This window comes from Euleptes europaea, chromosome 6 (genome assembly GCF_029931775.1).
Source record: "Euleptes europaea isolate rEulEur1 chromosome 6, rEulEur1.hap1, whole genome shotgun sequence".
Lineage (NCBI taxonomy): Eukaryota > Metazoa > Chordata > Lepidosauria > Squamata > Sphaerodactylidae > Euleptes > Euleptes europaea.
The window spans coordinates 99,673,468-99,686,902 of NC_079317.1; the positions used below are offsets into that span (position 1 = coordinate 99,673,468).

At 44.1% G+C, this 13,435-nt stretch overlaps 1 protein-coding gene across 1 annotated transcript in view; it reads left to right on the forward strand.

Moving 5' to 3' along the window:
* Positions 1 to 904: 904 nt before the first annotated feature.
* The window catches only part of LOC130479317 (acyl-CoA (8-3)-desaturase-like), a 32,383-nt gene continuing 19,852 nt past the window's right edge, over positions 905 to 13,435 (forward strand). The window contains exons 1-5 of the mRNA XM_056851703.1: positions 905 to 991; positions 8,297 to 8,407; positions 9,018 to 9,215; positions 9,566 to 9,667; positions 11,379 to 11,507. Coding sequence (XP_056707681.1) covers positions 8,345 to 8,407; positions 9,018 to 9,215; positions 9,566 to 9,667; positions 11,379 to 11,507 — 492 coding nt within the window. The 5' untranslated portion in view covers positions 905 to 991; positions 8,297 to 8,344. The remainder of the gene's footprint in view (positions 992 to 8,296; positions 8,408 to 9,017; positions 9,216 to 9,565; positions 9,668 to 11,378; positions 11,508 to 13,435) is intronic.

The window sequence follows — 13,435 nt, forward strand, 5'->3', positions numbered from 1 at the left end:
ATTAAGAAATACACTTAATACACTTTTCCCTTCTGTATCCCATTTTCTATTAAAAACCAATAAAAAATATTTATTTAAAAAAATACACTTAATAAATAAGCCCAGTGCTAAATATTTTAATCTCGAAAAGAAGATAAAAGTCAAACAAAACAGAGGAGCGCAAAATATCGGGCGGAACTTCGTCCCGAAAAGCAGATCAAGTAAAACCGCAGCGAGCAAGCAAAAAGCAGATTAACGCGTGACTTCATGAGCACCCCTCGTTTCGTGAAAACCCATCATCCCGGGCATGACGGTGCAAGCCCGTGGCTAAGGCAAGGCTCAGCGCCAAAGGTGTCTTTCGGGGGCTTGGAAAGGGTCGATCCGCTTCCATGGCGACCCCCCCAGCGTCTGGTCCCCAGTTCGCATTCTTGGGGTGGGGGGTGGGGGGGCGACGGCTCCGCCTGCTCCCCTTGGTGGCGCAACGGGGCGGGGCGGGAGGGCAGGCGCCGCCGGCGGGGCTCTGTTGGCCCGAGGAGACGACGGGGCGCGGCGGGAGGCCGGCCGGCCCCCGGCGCCGCCCTCCACGTGGAGGGCAGCGCTGAAAAGGAGAGCGGCGCCCGGTCCCCGCCGGACAGTGGGGATGATGATGATGATGCTGCAGCAGCAGCAGCAGCAGCAGCAGCAGCAGCAGCAGCAGCAGCAGCAGCAGCAGCAGCAGCAGCAGCAGCAGCAGCAGCAGCAGCAGCAGCAGCAGCAGCAGGAGGAGGAGGAGGAGGAGGAGGAGGAGGAGGAGGAGGAGGAGGAGGAGGAGGAGGAGAAAGGTCGGGGGGGGCCCGACCCCGCCCGGCGCCTCCTCACCTGGGCGGAGGTGGGCCTCCGCGACGGCCGAGGGGATGCTCCTGGGGACCGGTGGCTGGTGATCGACAGGAAGGTCTACGACATCAGCCGCTTCCGCAAGCGGCACCCGGGGGGCTCCCGGGTCATTGGCAGCTACGCGGGCCAGGACGCCACGGTGAGGAGGGGGACGGGGGTCCGCCTGCCTCCTCGCAGGTTTCGTCATGTCCTGGCTTGCTTGTCTTGGGCTTGGGGGCTCTTCCCTCCCCGGCTCGAGTTTACTGAAAACTTCGATCAGTTCTTGCGGTCGCTGCCGCTTGAACTCGCACGAAGTGCTGAACCAGACCCTCGGTCCATCGCAGTCAGCCTTGACTATTCAGACTGGCAGCGGCTCTCCGGGGTCTCAGGCAGAGGTCTTTCCCATCACCTACTTGCCTGGTCCCTTTAACTCACTGGTTCCCAACCAGGGGTCCATGGACCCCCAGGGGTCCGCGAGAACTAAATTAAGGTCCGTGAAACAAAGTTATAAACCCATAATAAATTAATATTTTCAATTAAAAGTTCTCTATTGTAAAAATATATATTCAAATATTATTCTAAGTTTAATGTTTAACTAACAGTTATGATTAAAGTTTACTTTCAAATTCTCGGAATTTTTATTTTGAACCTTGGGGTCCCTGCACCGAACAAGAAAGTCCTAGTGGTCCCTGGTCAAAAAAAGGTTGGGAACCACTGCTTTAACTGGAGATGCCGGGGATTGAACCAGGGACCTTCTGCATTCCAAGCAGATGCGCTACCACCGAGCCACAGCCCCTCTCCAGGGTCTCAGGCGGAGGTCTTATGCATCACCTACTTGCCTGGTCCCTTTAACTGGAGATGCCGGGGATTAAACTGGGGACCTTCTGCATGCCAAGCAGATGCACTACCACCGAGCCACAGCCCCTCTCCAGGGTCTTAGGCAGAAGTCTTTCGCATCACCTACTTGCCTGGTCCCTTTAACTGGAGATGCTGGGGATTGAACCGGGGACCTTCTGCATGCCAAGCAGATGCTCTACCGTTGAGCCACAGCCCCACTTGCTTCATATCTTGATGAGGAGTCCAGTAATTCTGTGCCTGACCGCGCATAGATGATTCTAGCTAAAGCAAATATGATTTTCTCATAAAGTTGAGTGGATAATTTTGCATATCAAATTATTTTAATAACCCATTTTTTTCTTTTATATGTGTGTGCTTATGAAAGTTTATGTGAGAAAAATAGTGAAGTGTTATAAGTATGACTGCTTGATATTTATCTGTGTTACTTAAAGTTGCAGAACATTGTAAGATTGTGGGGAACCAATGCAAGCAAAAGTTGAAGCAATTGTGCACTGCAGATCTTAAATTGTGGGATGACTATCCAGAATCTGGACTTTGCTTACCAAGGCAGTGTTTCAAATGCTATTTGGAGGATCGACACATTTTCAATTGTAATCCTGAAAGAATAGAGCATTTTAGTATACCCTTTCCATTTCTACACACCAGTGGGAATGGGAACTGAGTGTGCAAATGTGTGGGACACGATATGGCTCCCAGGTGCATTCATGTTCCAATTGACATCATGCAGTGTAAAGTTTCAAGCATGGATGTGCAACACCAAGGGATTAATCTCCACAAGCCCGCTTTGACCATGAAGCCATCAATGGCTGGTGGGGCTGCTTCTCCCCAACTATGGGTGCCTCAGGGTGCCTGTCAATCTAATTAAATTGTGGAACACCCTGCTCCAGGATGTGGTCATGGCTGCCAACTTGGAAGGATGAAAGAGGGGAGTTGGACATGTTCATGGAGGAGAGGGCTATCCATGGCTACTAGTGAAAATGAATACTAATCATGATGCATATCTATTCTCTCTAGTATCAGATGAGCATGCCTATAATATTAGGTGCTGTGGAACACAGGCAGGATGGTGCTGCTGCAATCGTCTTGTTTGGGGGCTTCCTAGAGGCACCTGGTTGGCCACTGTGTGAACAGACTGCTGGACTTGATGGGCCTTGGTCTGATCCAGCATAGCTTTTCTTACGTTGCTTAACAACAATCACATCACCTACTCAAATCATGCCAACCCCAATTAGGGCTTCACCATCTCCTCAGGATTAGGCTGTTTATAAAACTCAGTCTCACAACCACAAATGTGAAACAGGTAGGGATGCCATAGTGGGAGACCTGGGTATCCCCTCCATTGCCTGCCCAGAGGGAACCCCAAAACAAGCTTGTGAGCTCTCCAGCGTTTTTGGCCCCAATCAGCAATAGATATATGTTAGCACCAGCAGAATACCTATCATTCCTGGAAACAAAGAAAGAAAGAAGGGCTTTTTTGTTAGCCAGAGGTTCTGCCCTACCTTTGGCGATTCGACAAGCCAGATTCAAGAGGTTATCAAGATCAGAATGGGAGTGTCCCTGTAAGTCGGGTGAAGTCGAGTCTATTGTGCCCGTTTTCTTCAGATGCTCTTTTTATGAGGAAGCAAGACTTAAGCTAATTTTCCCTCTCTGTGAGCACTTGGCCTAACAAGAACCACAGACCACAACAGGAGACGAAATTGTCCAAAGAAGCTGGTTTTACTGGTCATATAGGTTAGCAGAGCACAGAGAAACTAAGACCGCAATGGAACAAATTGGCCTGCACTGGCTAATATAAAAGCATTGAAAAAAAGCATTCACAGCACAGTACAGCTTCATAGATTACAGATTACAAACAGCACAAAGGCGCCGTGGTTCACGCGGGTTACTGTCGGCTTCAAAGAGCAAGAATGCAAAACAAACCTTGAAGGCTAGATGGTGGGAAAAAGAAACTAACTGGAACACAGACCTGACACTCTCCCTAATCTAACAAAGGACATCTCTGAGGAAGGGAAGTTGAGGAATCTCCTATGGGAAGGGTCAGCCCAGACGACGAAACAAGTAACTAAATTCTGTGCTACAATGTACAAGATTCATCAGACAAAGCTGGGGCTTGGCAATTTAACCTAAAATGGAGAATGTTGTATTAATCTGAGGTTTTTAGCTTATTTATTTAAGAATTATATATCCCATACTTTTAGATACTGTATCTTTTAATCCTTTTAATGTAATTGATATAAATATTTTAATGGCTTTGCCGTATTAATAAATCTGATTCCATTGCCTGCCAGAAACTCAAAGGCCAAATATCAATAGGGGAGTGGTACCCAAAGCACACATATATAAAGAGAGAAAATACCACTATACACCTGAATGTAATAAATTATATAATTTTCCAAAAAGGTGATTGATAATTTTAAATATCAACTTATAATTTCCAAAACACTTCTGTCAAAACAAAGCAAACTATACAAGGTTTCGTGATTTATCCTTGTTTCGCATATCAACTTATAATCAGAAGTCTGTTGCTCTATATCTTGCTATTGACCAAAGAACGGTGCACTCCTTCTATCTGGGATGGTCGTCCTCTTCCATCAAGCACACAGCTTCTGCAGGGACACACATGGAGCAGTGAGGGGGGTAGGGGACACCTGCCTAGCCAGCCAGATCAGCCAAATCAACCCTGGCGATCAATGGGGTGACAGATGTCTCAGCCAGAATCTTGACTGTTCCATTGAGTCTCTCTGATTCAAGTCCTGTTACCAAGCAGATGATTCTGTTTGAATTGGCAGAACACGCTGTCTGGGCTTCGCTTCTCTTTCACCAAGGTCTCTCTTTTGCCAAAGAGGAGGGCAACAAAGATGGTGAGGGGTCTGGAGACCAAGTCCTATGAGGAAAGGTTGAAGGAGCTGGGTATGTTTAGCCTGAAGAGGAGAAGGCTGAGAGGGGATATGGTAATCATCAAGTACTTGAAGGGCTGTCATATAGAGGGTGCCGAGTTGTTTTCTGTTGCTCCAGAAGGTTGGACCAGAGCCAGCAGGTTGAAATTAAATCAAAAGAGTTTCCGTCTAGACATTAGGAAGAATTTTCTAACAGTTAGAGCGGTTCCTCAGTGGAACAGACTTCCTCGAGAGGTGATAAGTGCTCCTTCCCTGGAGGTTTTAAGCAGAGGCTAGATGACCATCTGTCAGCAATGCTGATTCTATGACCTTGGGCAGTTCATGGGAGGGAGGGCATCTTGGCCATCTTCTAGGGGTCACTGGGTGTGTGGGGGGGAGGTAGTTGTAAGTTTCCTGCATTGTGCAGGGGGTTGGACTAGATGACCCTGATGGTCCCTTCCAACTCTATGATTCTAAGATTCTCCTGTAGAGCAAGATATAGAGCAACAGACTTCTGATGAAGCTGATAGGCGAAACAAGGATACATTGTGAAACCTTGTATAGTTTGCTTTGTTTTGACAGAAGTGTTTTGGAAATTATAAATTGATATTTTAAATTATCAATCACCTTTTTGGAAAATTATATAATTTATTACATTTAGGAGTAGTATTTTCTCTCTGTCAAAGATAGGACATTTTGGAGGACTTTCATTCATAGGGTCGCCATGAGTCGGAAGCGACTTGACGGCACTTAACACACACATTTTCTCTCTCTTTATATATAGAAACTCAAAGACTGGCAGGTGGGAGATGGGGGGAGAAATAAGGGGGACATGAGTGATGATGTCACTCATGTCCCCCTTATTTCTCCCACCAGCATGCAATGTCAGTCTGGCACAAAACCAGAAGTGATATCATGATGTTGGAGGTGCTCTAGGATATGTCAAAACCTCTACGGTTTAACCACAGAGGTTTGGCAAATCCTAGAGCATCACACCTGGCATCATGATATCACTTCTGGTTTTCTGCCACAAGTGATGTCACTTGCCAGCATAATGCTGGCACAACTGTCCCCACCCCCCAAATCCTGCCAGGGGTTCCAGGTGGTGGCCTGGCATCCCTGGAAGCAGACAAAAAGAAGTCCCCTTATCATGGCCAATCCGATAGGTATCCCAAACAAAATCCTGCTTTACCCCAAAGTGACCAACTAATACCACATTGTTGCCACTGGGAGGGAAGCATGGGGAACTCTGCAGCAAAAAAAGAAAGGGAAAAAAAAGCATGCAGCACAATGAGGGAATAGCTTTAAGTAGTGTTCTGTTCTTAGCCCTCTCATCGGCTGAACTGCACAAAGCAGCCTTTCCTCTTGCCCCACCCCCAAATATCGTTCCTCTAGTTCTCTGAGGGGGGTGGTTGCAAAACTGCTCCTGCCACCGTTTGGGCAGAAATGTGCTTTTCGAAGGACTTAGTTGGCTCTTGCTGAAGCTGCTGAATGCTTTGTTGGCTTCTGCCTAACTAGACTTTATAGGTGTTTTTTTCTGTTGATTGACTGACCATTGGTTGGAACCCTACCTTGGCTGAAAAGGTGACTTCTAAGTAAATGGACACATTTCTTGTTTGAATTACCACCTTTAGCATCACTTTGCTGAATTTGTGAACCCTTGTGTGTTCGTATAAGCACACATGTGCACTCACAGAAAATTGCCTGTGTGCACCCATAAGTAGAAGCAGAAAATAACTTTCCCATCTCTGAAATGATTGCCCGTGTTTTTCATGCACTAGCAAGCAGAATATTTGGCTACATTTCCCACACTTGAACAAATTTATAAGAGAGGAGGAGGGCTGAAGTCTTTCCTATGTCCTGGTGTAGAAACACCAGCATTAGAAATGCAGACATTTACTGCTGACACAGCCTATTACCACCCTTTTGAAAGGAAAAGGAAAATATGTACTTTATAGGTTTAACTCTAATTCTCAAGAGTTCTGTTTGTGTAGCTTCTTGCTCAGGGTTATGCCTAAAGACAAACGGAGCATCTGTATAATTATAGGTTAGAATTAATAATGATCCTTCAGGGGACTGTATGATTTCCTGCAAAAATGTAAATACTGCTTTAACTGGTCTAGAATAGAAGTTAAACAAGTTGAGGTAGGATAGAAAAATTATTAATTTCTTCTTCCATAATTTGGTATAATGAAAACAAATGTATCACTGCAGTTTAGGATAACAGATAATCAAGAGATGTCAACAAGTCTAAAGTACTTGAATTTTGAATTTGTGGGCAGAATTTCGCATTAGAAAAAAAAATTCAGCAAAATTAGGAATTACACTGAGTTTCTTTTTCAAAAATTGCATTTCAGAACTGTTATCAACAAAAAAAACAGGCTCACCAATTTGGTTGAGGGGAGGAGAGATGGCCCCTCCTCCTTCTAAATATCTTGACTCATTCCTGAGCCTAACTTAGGTTTTCTGCGGTGCTATCCTTGCATATTCTAATTACCCTTTTTGTTTTCTCTTCCCTTGTGTTTTGTTCCTGCATTGATTGTAATCCTTAGGAACTTGCTTTTTTAAGAAGGTCTTTGAAGATCTAGTCTACTTCAAGGGTTTATGATAAATAATATTCATATTAATAGCCATGTTGGTAGTATTGACTATATGATTGTATTTGTTAGATGATACGCTAGGTTTGGTGTTTGGTAATATTTGACACTTGGCTGCTTACGTTTGACTCCTGACAAAATCTCAACAACCAAGAGCTGTCAACAAGTCTACAGTCCTTGAATTTTGAATAAATTTCACATCCCACATTTGAAATTTTGTGTTAGAAAAAAATCCAGTGACATTAGAAATTGCACTCAGTTTCTGTTTCAAAAATTGCATTTCGGAACTGTTCTCAACCAAAAAAACAGGCTCACCAATTTGGGTTGAGGGGAGGAGAGATGGCCCCTTCTAGATAAATAGATAGTTTATTTGCAGCCCTTGGCCCCTCCTTCCATTTGCTTTCTCTCCACCTCTTCTTAAAACTGCCACTATCATACTCCATGGTGAGACCACACTCAGGATACTCACCACTCCAAAATGATCAAAGGACTAAATCCCTATGAGGAATGGTTAAAATGCTTAGGGCTGTTAAGCCTAGAAAAAAAGACAAGTAAGGAGATACATAATAGATGGCTATAAAATTATACATGGTGTAGAGAGAATGGACAGGAAGAAACTTTATTCCCTCTCCCATAATACTGGAACCCCGGGTCATCCGCTGAACCTGAACGGAGGGAGATTCAGTCCAGCCCCGCTCCTGTTACATGTTTCTTTGGATTTTTTTAAAAACCAACTGAAAATCTGGACCAATTAAGAAGTGACCTACTTTACATGTTCCTTAATGTTTTTGGCATACTTGTTTGTAAAGCTATTTTTATCCATTCAAGTGACAGTAGTAAAAGTATCTAACATTGTATTACAGTATCAATGTGTAGCTCGTCTTCAACATTGTCACTTTAGTATGCTGTCTTTGCATTGAATGTTATGATCTGATTTTATCTTCCATTTGTCATGTCTGAAGAAGTGAGCTGTGACATGAAAGCTCATACCCTGCCAGAAATTTTGTTAGTCTTTAAGGTGCTACTGTGTTCTTGCTCTTTTCTATTGCTACAGACAGACTAACATGACTACCCATAATGATTTGTCATGTCTGAGTCTTTGTTCCTTTTCTTGTTTGGCTTTCTTTGTTTTAGGATCCTTTCATAGCGTTTCACATTGATAAAACTCAAGTAAAGAAGTACATGAAACAACTTATGATTGGGGAACTGGCACCGGATCAGCCCAGCTTTGAGCCCAGCAAAAATGTAAGTGAGTCTTAAAATTCACAATTGGAATAAAAAATTATAACCAAGCAGAATTTCCAGTAACTTAATGTATTGCTGTACCAGTGGGTTCCCGAAGTAAGAATGAGAAGAGTATCATTCAGAGGCTTCCTCTAATGTGACAATGGCCTATATCAAGCTTCAGCAATCCTATCTAGGAGGGAGAGAGATTACAATACTTTTATTAAAAGGTCTAATCCCGCCTACAAACACTAATCTAGAAAGGAATATATGTCTGCTATAACTTTTCTGATTGCCAAGACAGCTACATTGCATGATCTGATCTGGAGAACTGGGTTTGATTCCCCACTCCTTCACATGAGCCGTGGATGCTACTCCAGTGAACTGGATTTGTTTCCCCACTCCTACACATGAAGCCAGCTGGGTGACCCTGGGCTAGTCAAAGCTCTTAGACCTCTCTCAGCCCCACCTACCTCACAGGTTGTCTGTTGTGGTGAGGGGAAGGGAAGATGATTCTTCCAGTTTGATTCTTTCTTAAGTGGTAGAGAAAGTCGGCATATAAAAACCAACTCTTCTTCTTCTTCAAAGCAAATAGAATAAAATAAACCTGCAAAATTGGATCTCTCCACAGAAATTATTAGTAGAGGACTTCCGAGAGCTCCGGTCCACTGTTGAGAAGATGGGACTCCTGAAACCAAACCCACTCTACTTCTTTGTGATTCTTCTCCACATCTTACTGCTAGATGCTGCAGGGTGGTTTGTCCTGTGGTACTTTGGGGCATCTGTGACTACTTTCATTATTGCTACAACTCTGCTGCTGATTGCTCAGGTAATTTTCTCAAGTGGCCTATGCCTATTTATTTAGAGGCAGATATATATCCTAATTGTCCTGACCTGGATAGTCCTGGCTATCCCAACTTCATCAGAGTATTTGGATGGGAAACCACCAAGGAATACTATGGTGGCTGTGCTGAGGCAGGCAATGGCAAACCACCTCTGAATGCCTCTTGCCTTGAAAACCCTATGGGTCGCCATAAATTGGCTGAAACTTTATGGCAAAATATGTGTGTATCTCCTTGTTACATTATCTTCAAGTTGTAGACAAGGGATATGTACAGTCCTCTCCTTATTTGGACGTAGCTAATAACCAGTTTTCTGAATTACCATTCTCCTTTTCAGTCCCAAGCAGGTTGGCTACAGCACGACTTGGGGCACCTTTCAGTCTTCAGCAATACAAAATTCAACCACATTGTTCATGAGTTTGTGATGTGCCATCTAAAGGTAAGTTTATTGGTAATCCGGTTGTGTTTTTTAACACTGGCCAAAGAGGAAGTATGAAATATACTTGAAAGGGATTCACAAGACTACAACTCTCACAAAAAGAACAGGTTTACAGTTTAGGTGCTGTTATGTCCACAACTCCAGGCCTCCTCTGAACGGTTTTAGTCAACTTCAGCAGGTTTGTAGCTGCCACCCTTCCTTGAGAAGTATGATTTGGCCACAACTATCCATGCTCAGATCAAGTCCAGGCTGGGTTAATATAATACACTTTACATGAGGCTGCCTTTGGAGATGGCCTGAAAGCTTCAGGTGGTATAAATAAAATGTGGCACCAGAATTGCTGGCTGGTACAAATCACAAGGAATATATATATCTTTAATATTAAAAAAACTAACTAGCTCCTGGTTTTAATATTAAAACAACTAACAATATTAAAACTAACAAATCCAGTCACGATTCAAATTGCTGGTCATGACTTGTAAAAGCCCTTAAAGAGCCTGAGACCACGATAATTGAAGGATGCCCTACTCTCGTGTGAAAGTCACTCATAAAGCAAGTCCATGGAGGCCCTGACCAGTGTGCTTCCACCCTCCGAAGTAAGAGGATGTGGCCAGGCCAGTAGATGGCCTTGAGCATGTATGAAACTGCCTTATCCTGAATCAGACCATTGGTTCATCAAGGTCAGTATTGTCTGCTCAGACTGACAGCAGCTCTTCAGGGTCTCAGGTAGAGGTCTTTCACATCACCTACTACCTTCTCCTTGTAGCTGGAGATGCCAGGGATGAAACCAGTGCAATGGTTGCAATGATATCATTCCATTTTTCTTGCTGAGTTTGCAAGTTGTATGAGAGAGTACACATGTGTTTATCTGTCCTTGATTCTGTTGCTTAGATCTACCTTCATCTTAGACAGTTAGTAGGAATAGTTCCAGGAAAAGGCTAGATTAATTGCTTTTTAAGGGTTGTGACTAGCCTTCTTATCTTGCTCCATCAGATGTATCTCATATGTAACTGCTGACTGGCTATTTGCACTTACATTGCTTATGTCTTATTTAGTTGAAACCAATCAGATATCTAGAAATAACTACATGATTGTCTTAAATCAAACTTAGAGAAAGATAAGAGTTATATTTTTCTGTTGCAGTGCCTCACTATGGAAATTGCTGTACACTGTATATGGTGCCTGTATGTTCATTTTTCCATGCTGGAAAATATTTTGGGTTTTTTGGCTGGGGTGGAGTTTATCATTTTATTTTTAAAACCTTTGACCCTGCCTCCTGTGTTGACCTTTCAAACTGTTTTTATGCTGCTACTGTTATCTTGGTTTTACTGTTTTAAAATGTTGTTGGCTTTTCCCCTAATAAATGAACAAGCAGATTTATTTCTTCAGAGCAAGCAGCAAGTGTAAAAATTCTTCTAAGAAGGCAGCTATGGCCTGGTTTCTCTTTCCCCAGCATAGTGTAGTGGTTAAGAGCAGCGGACTCTAATCTGGAGAACCGGGTTTGATTCCCCATTCCTCCACATGAAGCCTGCTGGGTAACCTTGGGCTAGTCACAGTTCTCTCTGAATTCTCAGCCCCACCTCCCTCACATGGTGTCTGTTCTGGTGAGGGGGCGGGAAGGTGATTGTAAGCCAGTTTGAGAATCTTTAAAGGTAGAGAAATGCAGAGTACAAAAACAAACTCTCCTTCTCCTCCTCTTCCTCCTCTACAGGGTCTTTCAGCCAACTGGTGGTGTTTTCACCATTCTCAGCACCATGCAAAACCCAACTGCTTCCTAAAGGACCCAGATCTTGAAATGCATCCCACAATTTTTTCTTTAGGAAAACCTCTTTCTGAAGAGGTAAGAAGTAATGGCATCTCTATGAATGTTTGGATGAGATTTCATTTGATTTGATCTATACCAATAAGTAGTCAGAGTGGAAAACTGCGTTAGTGTCTCTGGTTGACACAAGGAGTGACTCTGCTTATTATTCTCGATATATTTATCTGTATCAATACAGTAGAGCACCAGATTCCCAGGTGGGGCTTCAGTGGCATGGGGGGAGGGGTTCAGGCCCTTAGGGTGGTGAGCTGGTGGTGACTATCTCTCCCAGACAAGAATATGGCCTTGGTAATCCACACTGTGGTACCCTCTTGCATGGATTCTTGTAACCAGGCTTGCCAACTCCAAGTTGGAAATTCCTGGAGATTTGGGATGGAGCACAGAGCGGGTGGAGTTTGGGGAGGGGCAGGACACCAGTGGTAGCAATGGGAGGCTCCAGGTGGGGAGTTTGGGGATCTTTCGGAATTATAGCTCATCTCCAGACTAGAGAGATCAGTTCCCCTGGAGAAAATTGATGCTTTGGAGGGTGTACAATATGGCCTTGTACACCATGGAGGTCCCTGTCCTCTCTAGGCTCCATTTCTAAATTTCCATGAGTTTTCCAACCTGGATCTGGCAACCCTATCCCCCATTCCCGTCGATGGCCAGGGGGACCTGGTAACCTTTACTCAGCAGGGGTGTGATGCCATAGAGTCTACCCTCCAAAGCAGTTGTTTTCTCCAAGGAAATTGATACCTGTAGTCTTTGTAATTTGGAAAGATCTCGAAGCCCCACCTGGAGGTTAGCAACCCTAATTGCAATGCACACTACATGGGGCTGCCTTTGATGGTTTGGAGCTTCAGCTAATGTGGCTTGTCACTTGACCAGGTCTCATTTCAAGCTCAGCACTGTTAGCTTCCTATTAGTTTCTGGGCCCAGCTTCTTACCTTTAAAACCCTACATGCCTGGGGCTTGTGTACATTAAAGAGTGCCTCCTCCCACATGTACATCCTTGTGCCTTGAGATTGATGGGAAGCATTGTTCCATGCCATGTCCTGAAGGAGTTTGAGAACTGTCTGGACTCAAGCAGAGACATGCTCTAGTGGCACCCACTCTCTGAAATGCCTTCCTGGTGGAGGTACATTGGATGATATTACTGAATTTCCAGCAGTTGATGTGCCTTGTCCAGAAGACTTTAGATCAGGGGTGTCAAACTCATTTGCTATGAGGGCTGGATATGACATAAATGTCAATAAGTCGGGCCAGGCCATGTGCATTAAATAAATAAATACCATAAAATGTAATGCCAAAGACCAGAGATACAAACTGTACAGAGGACACAGGCAAAGCCAATTAACGGTATTATTTTTTACCTAAAATACAAACATGCTTAAAACAATAACAAAAATAATATCATTAATTGGCTTTGCCTGTGTCTTCTGTACAGTTTGTATCTCTGGTCCCTGGCATTACATTTGATCTAGACTTGGGGGGAGGCTGCCTAGGAACAGAATTTGTGCTCTGGGACTGGAATGACATGTCACACAGAGGAGTGACAGCCCCTGGGAGTAGCACAAGCATTCTCAGACTGTCATTCCAGTCCCAGAACTCTTCTGCTATTCCCAGGGGCTGTCATTTCACTCCTGACCTGTCATTCTAGTCACAGACCACTTCTGCTACTGCTAGGTGCTGTCATTCCACTCTGCGACCTGTCATTCCAGTCCTAGAGTAGTGTATTTGGGCCCAGAGACTTTAATGAAAAAATCCATCCCACATTTTCTTTGCAACGTTTTTGCGCTGCAATGTATTTCAATGTAGTCCATGCAAGTCAACTGGCATTCCTGGATCCCATTGGTCATTTATTCTTGGTGAATTGGCGCCTGCTTTGCTGCTCTCTTGGTGCACAGTTTGCAAATGCGAGGTTTCAAATCCTTATTCATGGGGGTACTTTGCCTGGCAAGATCTCA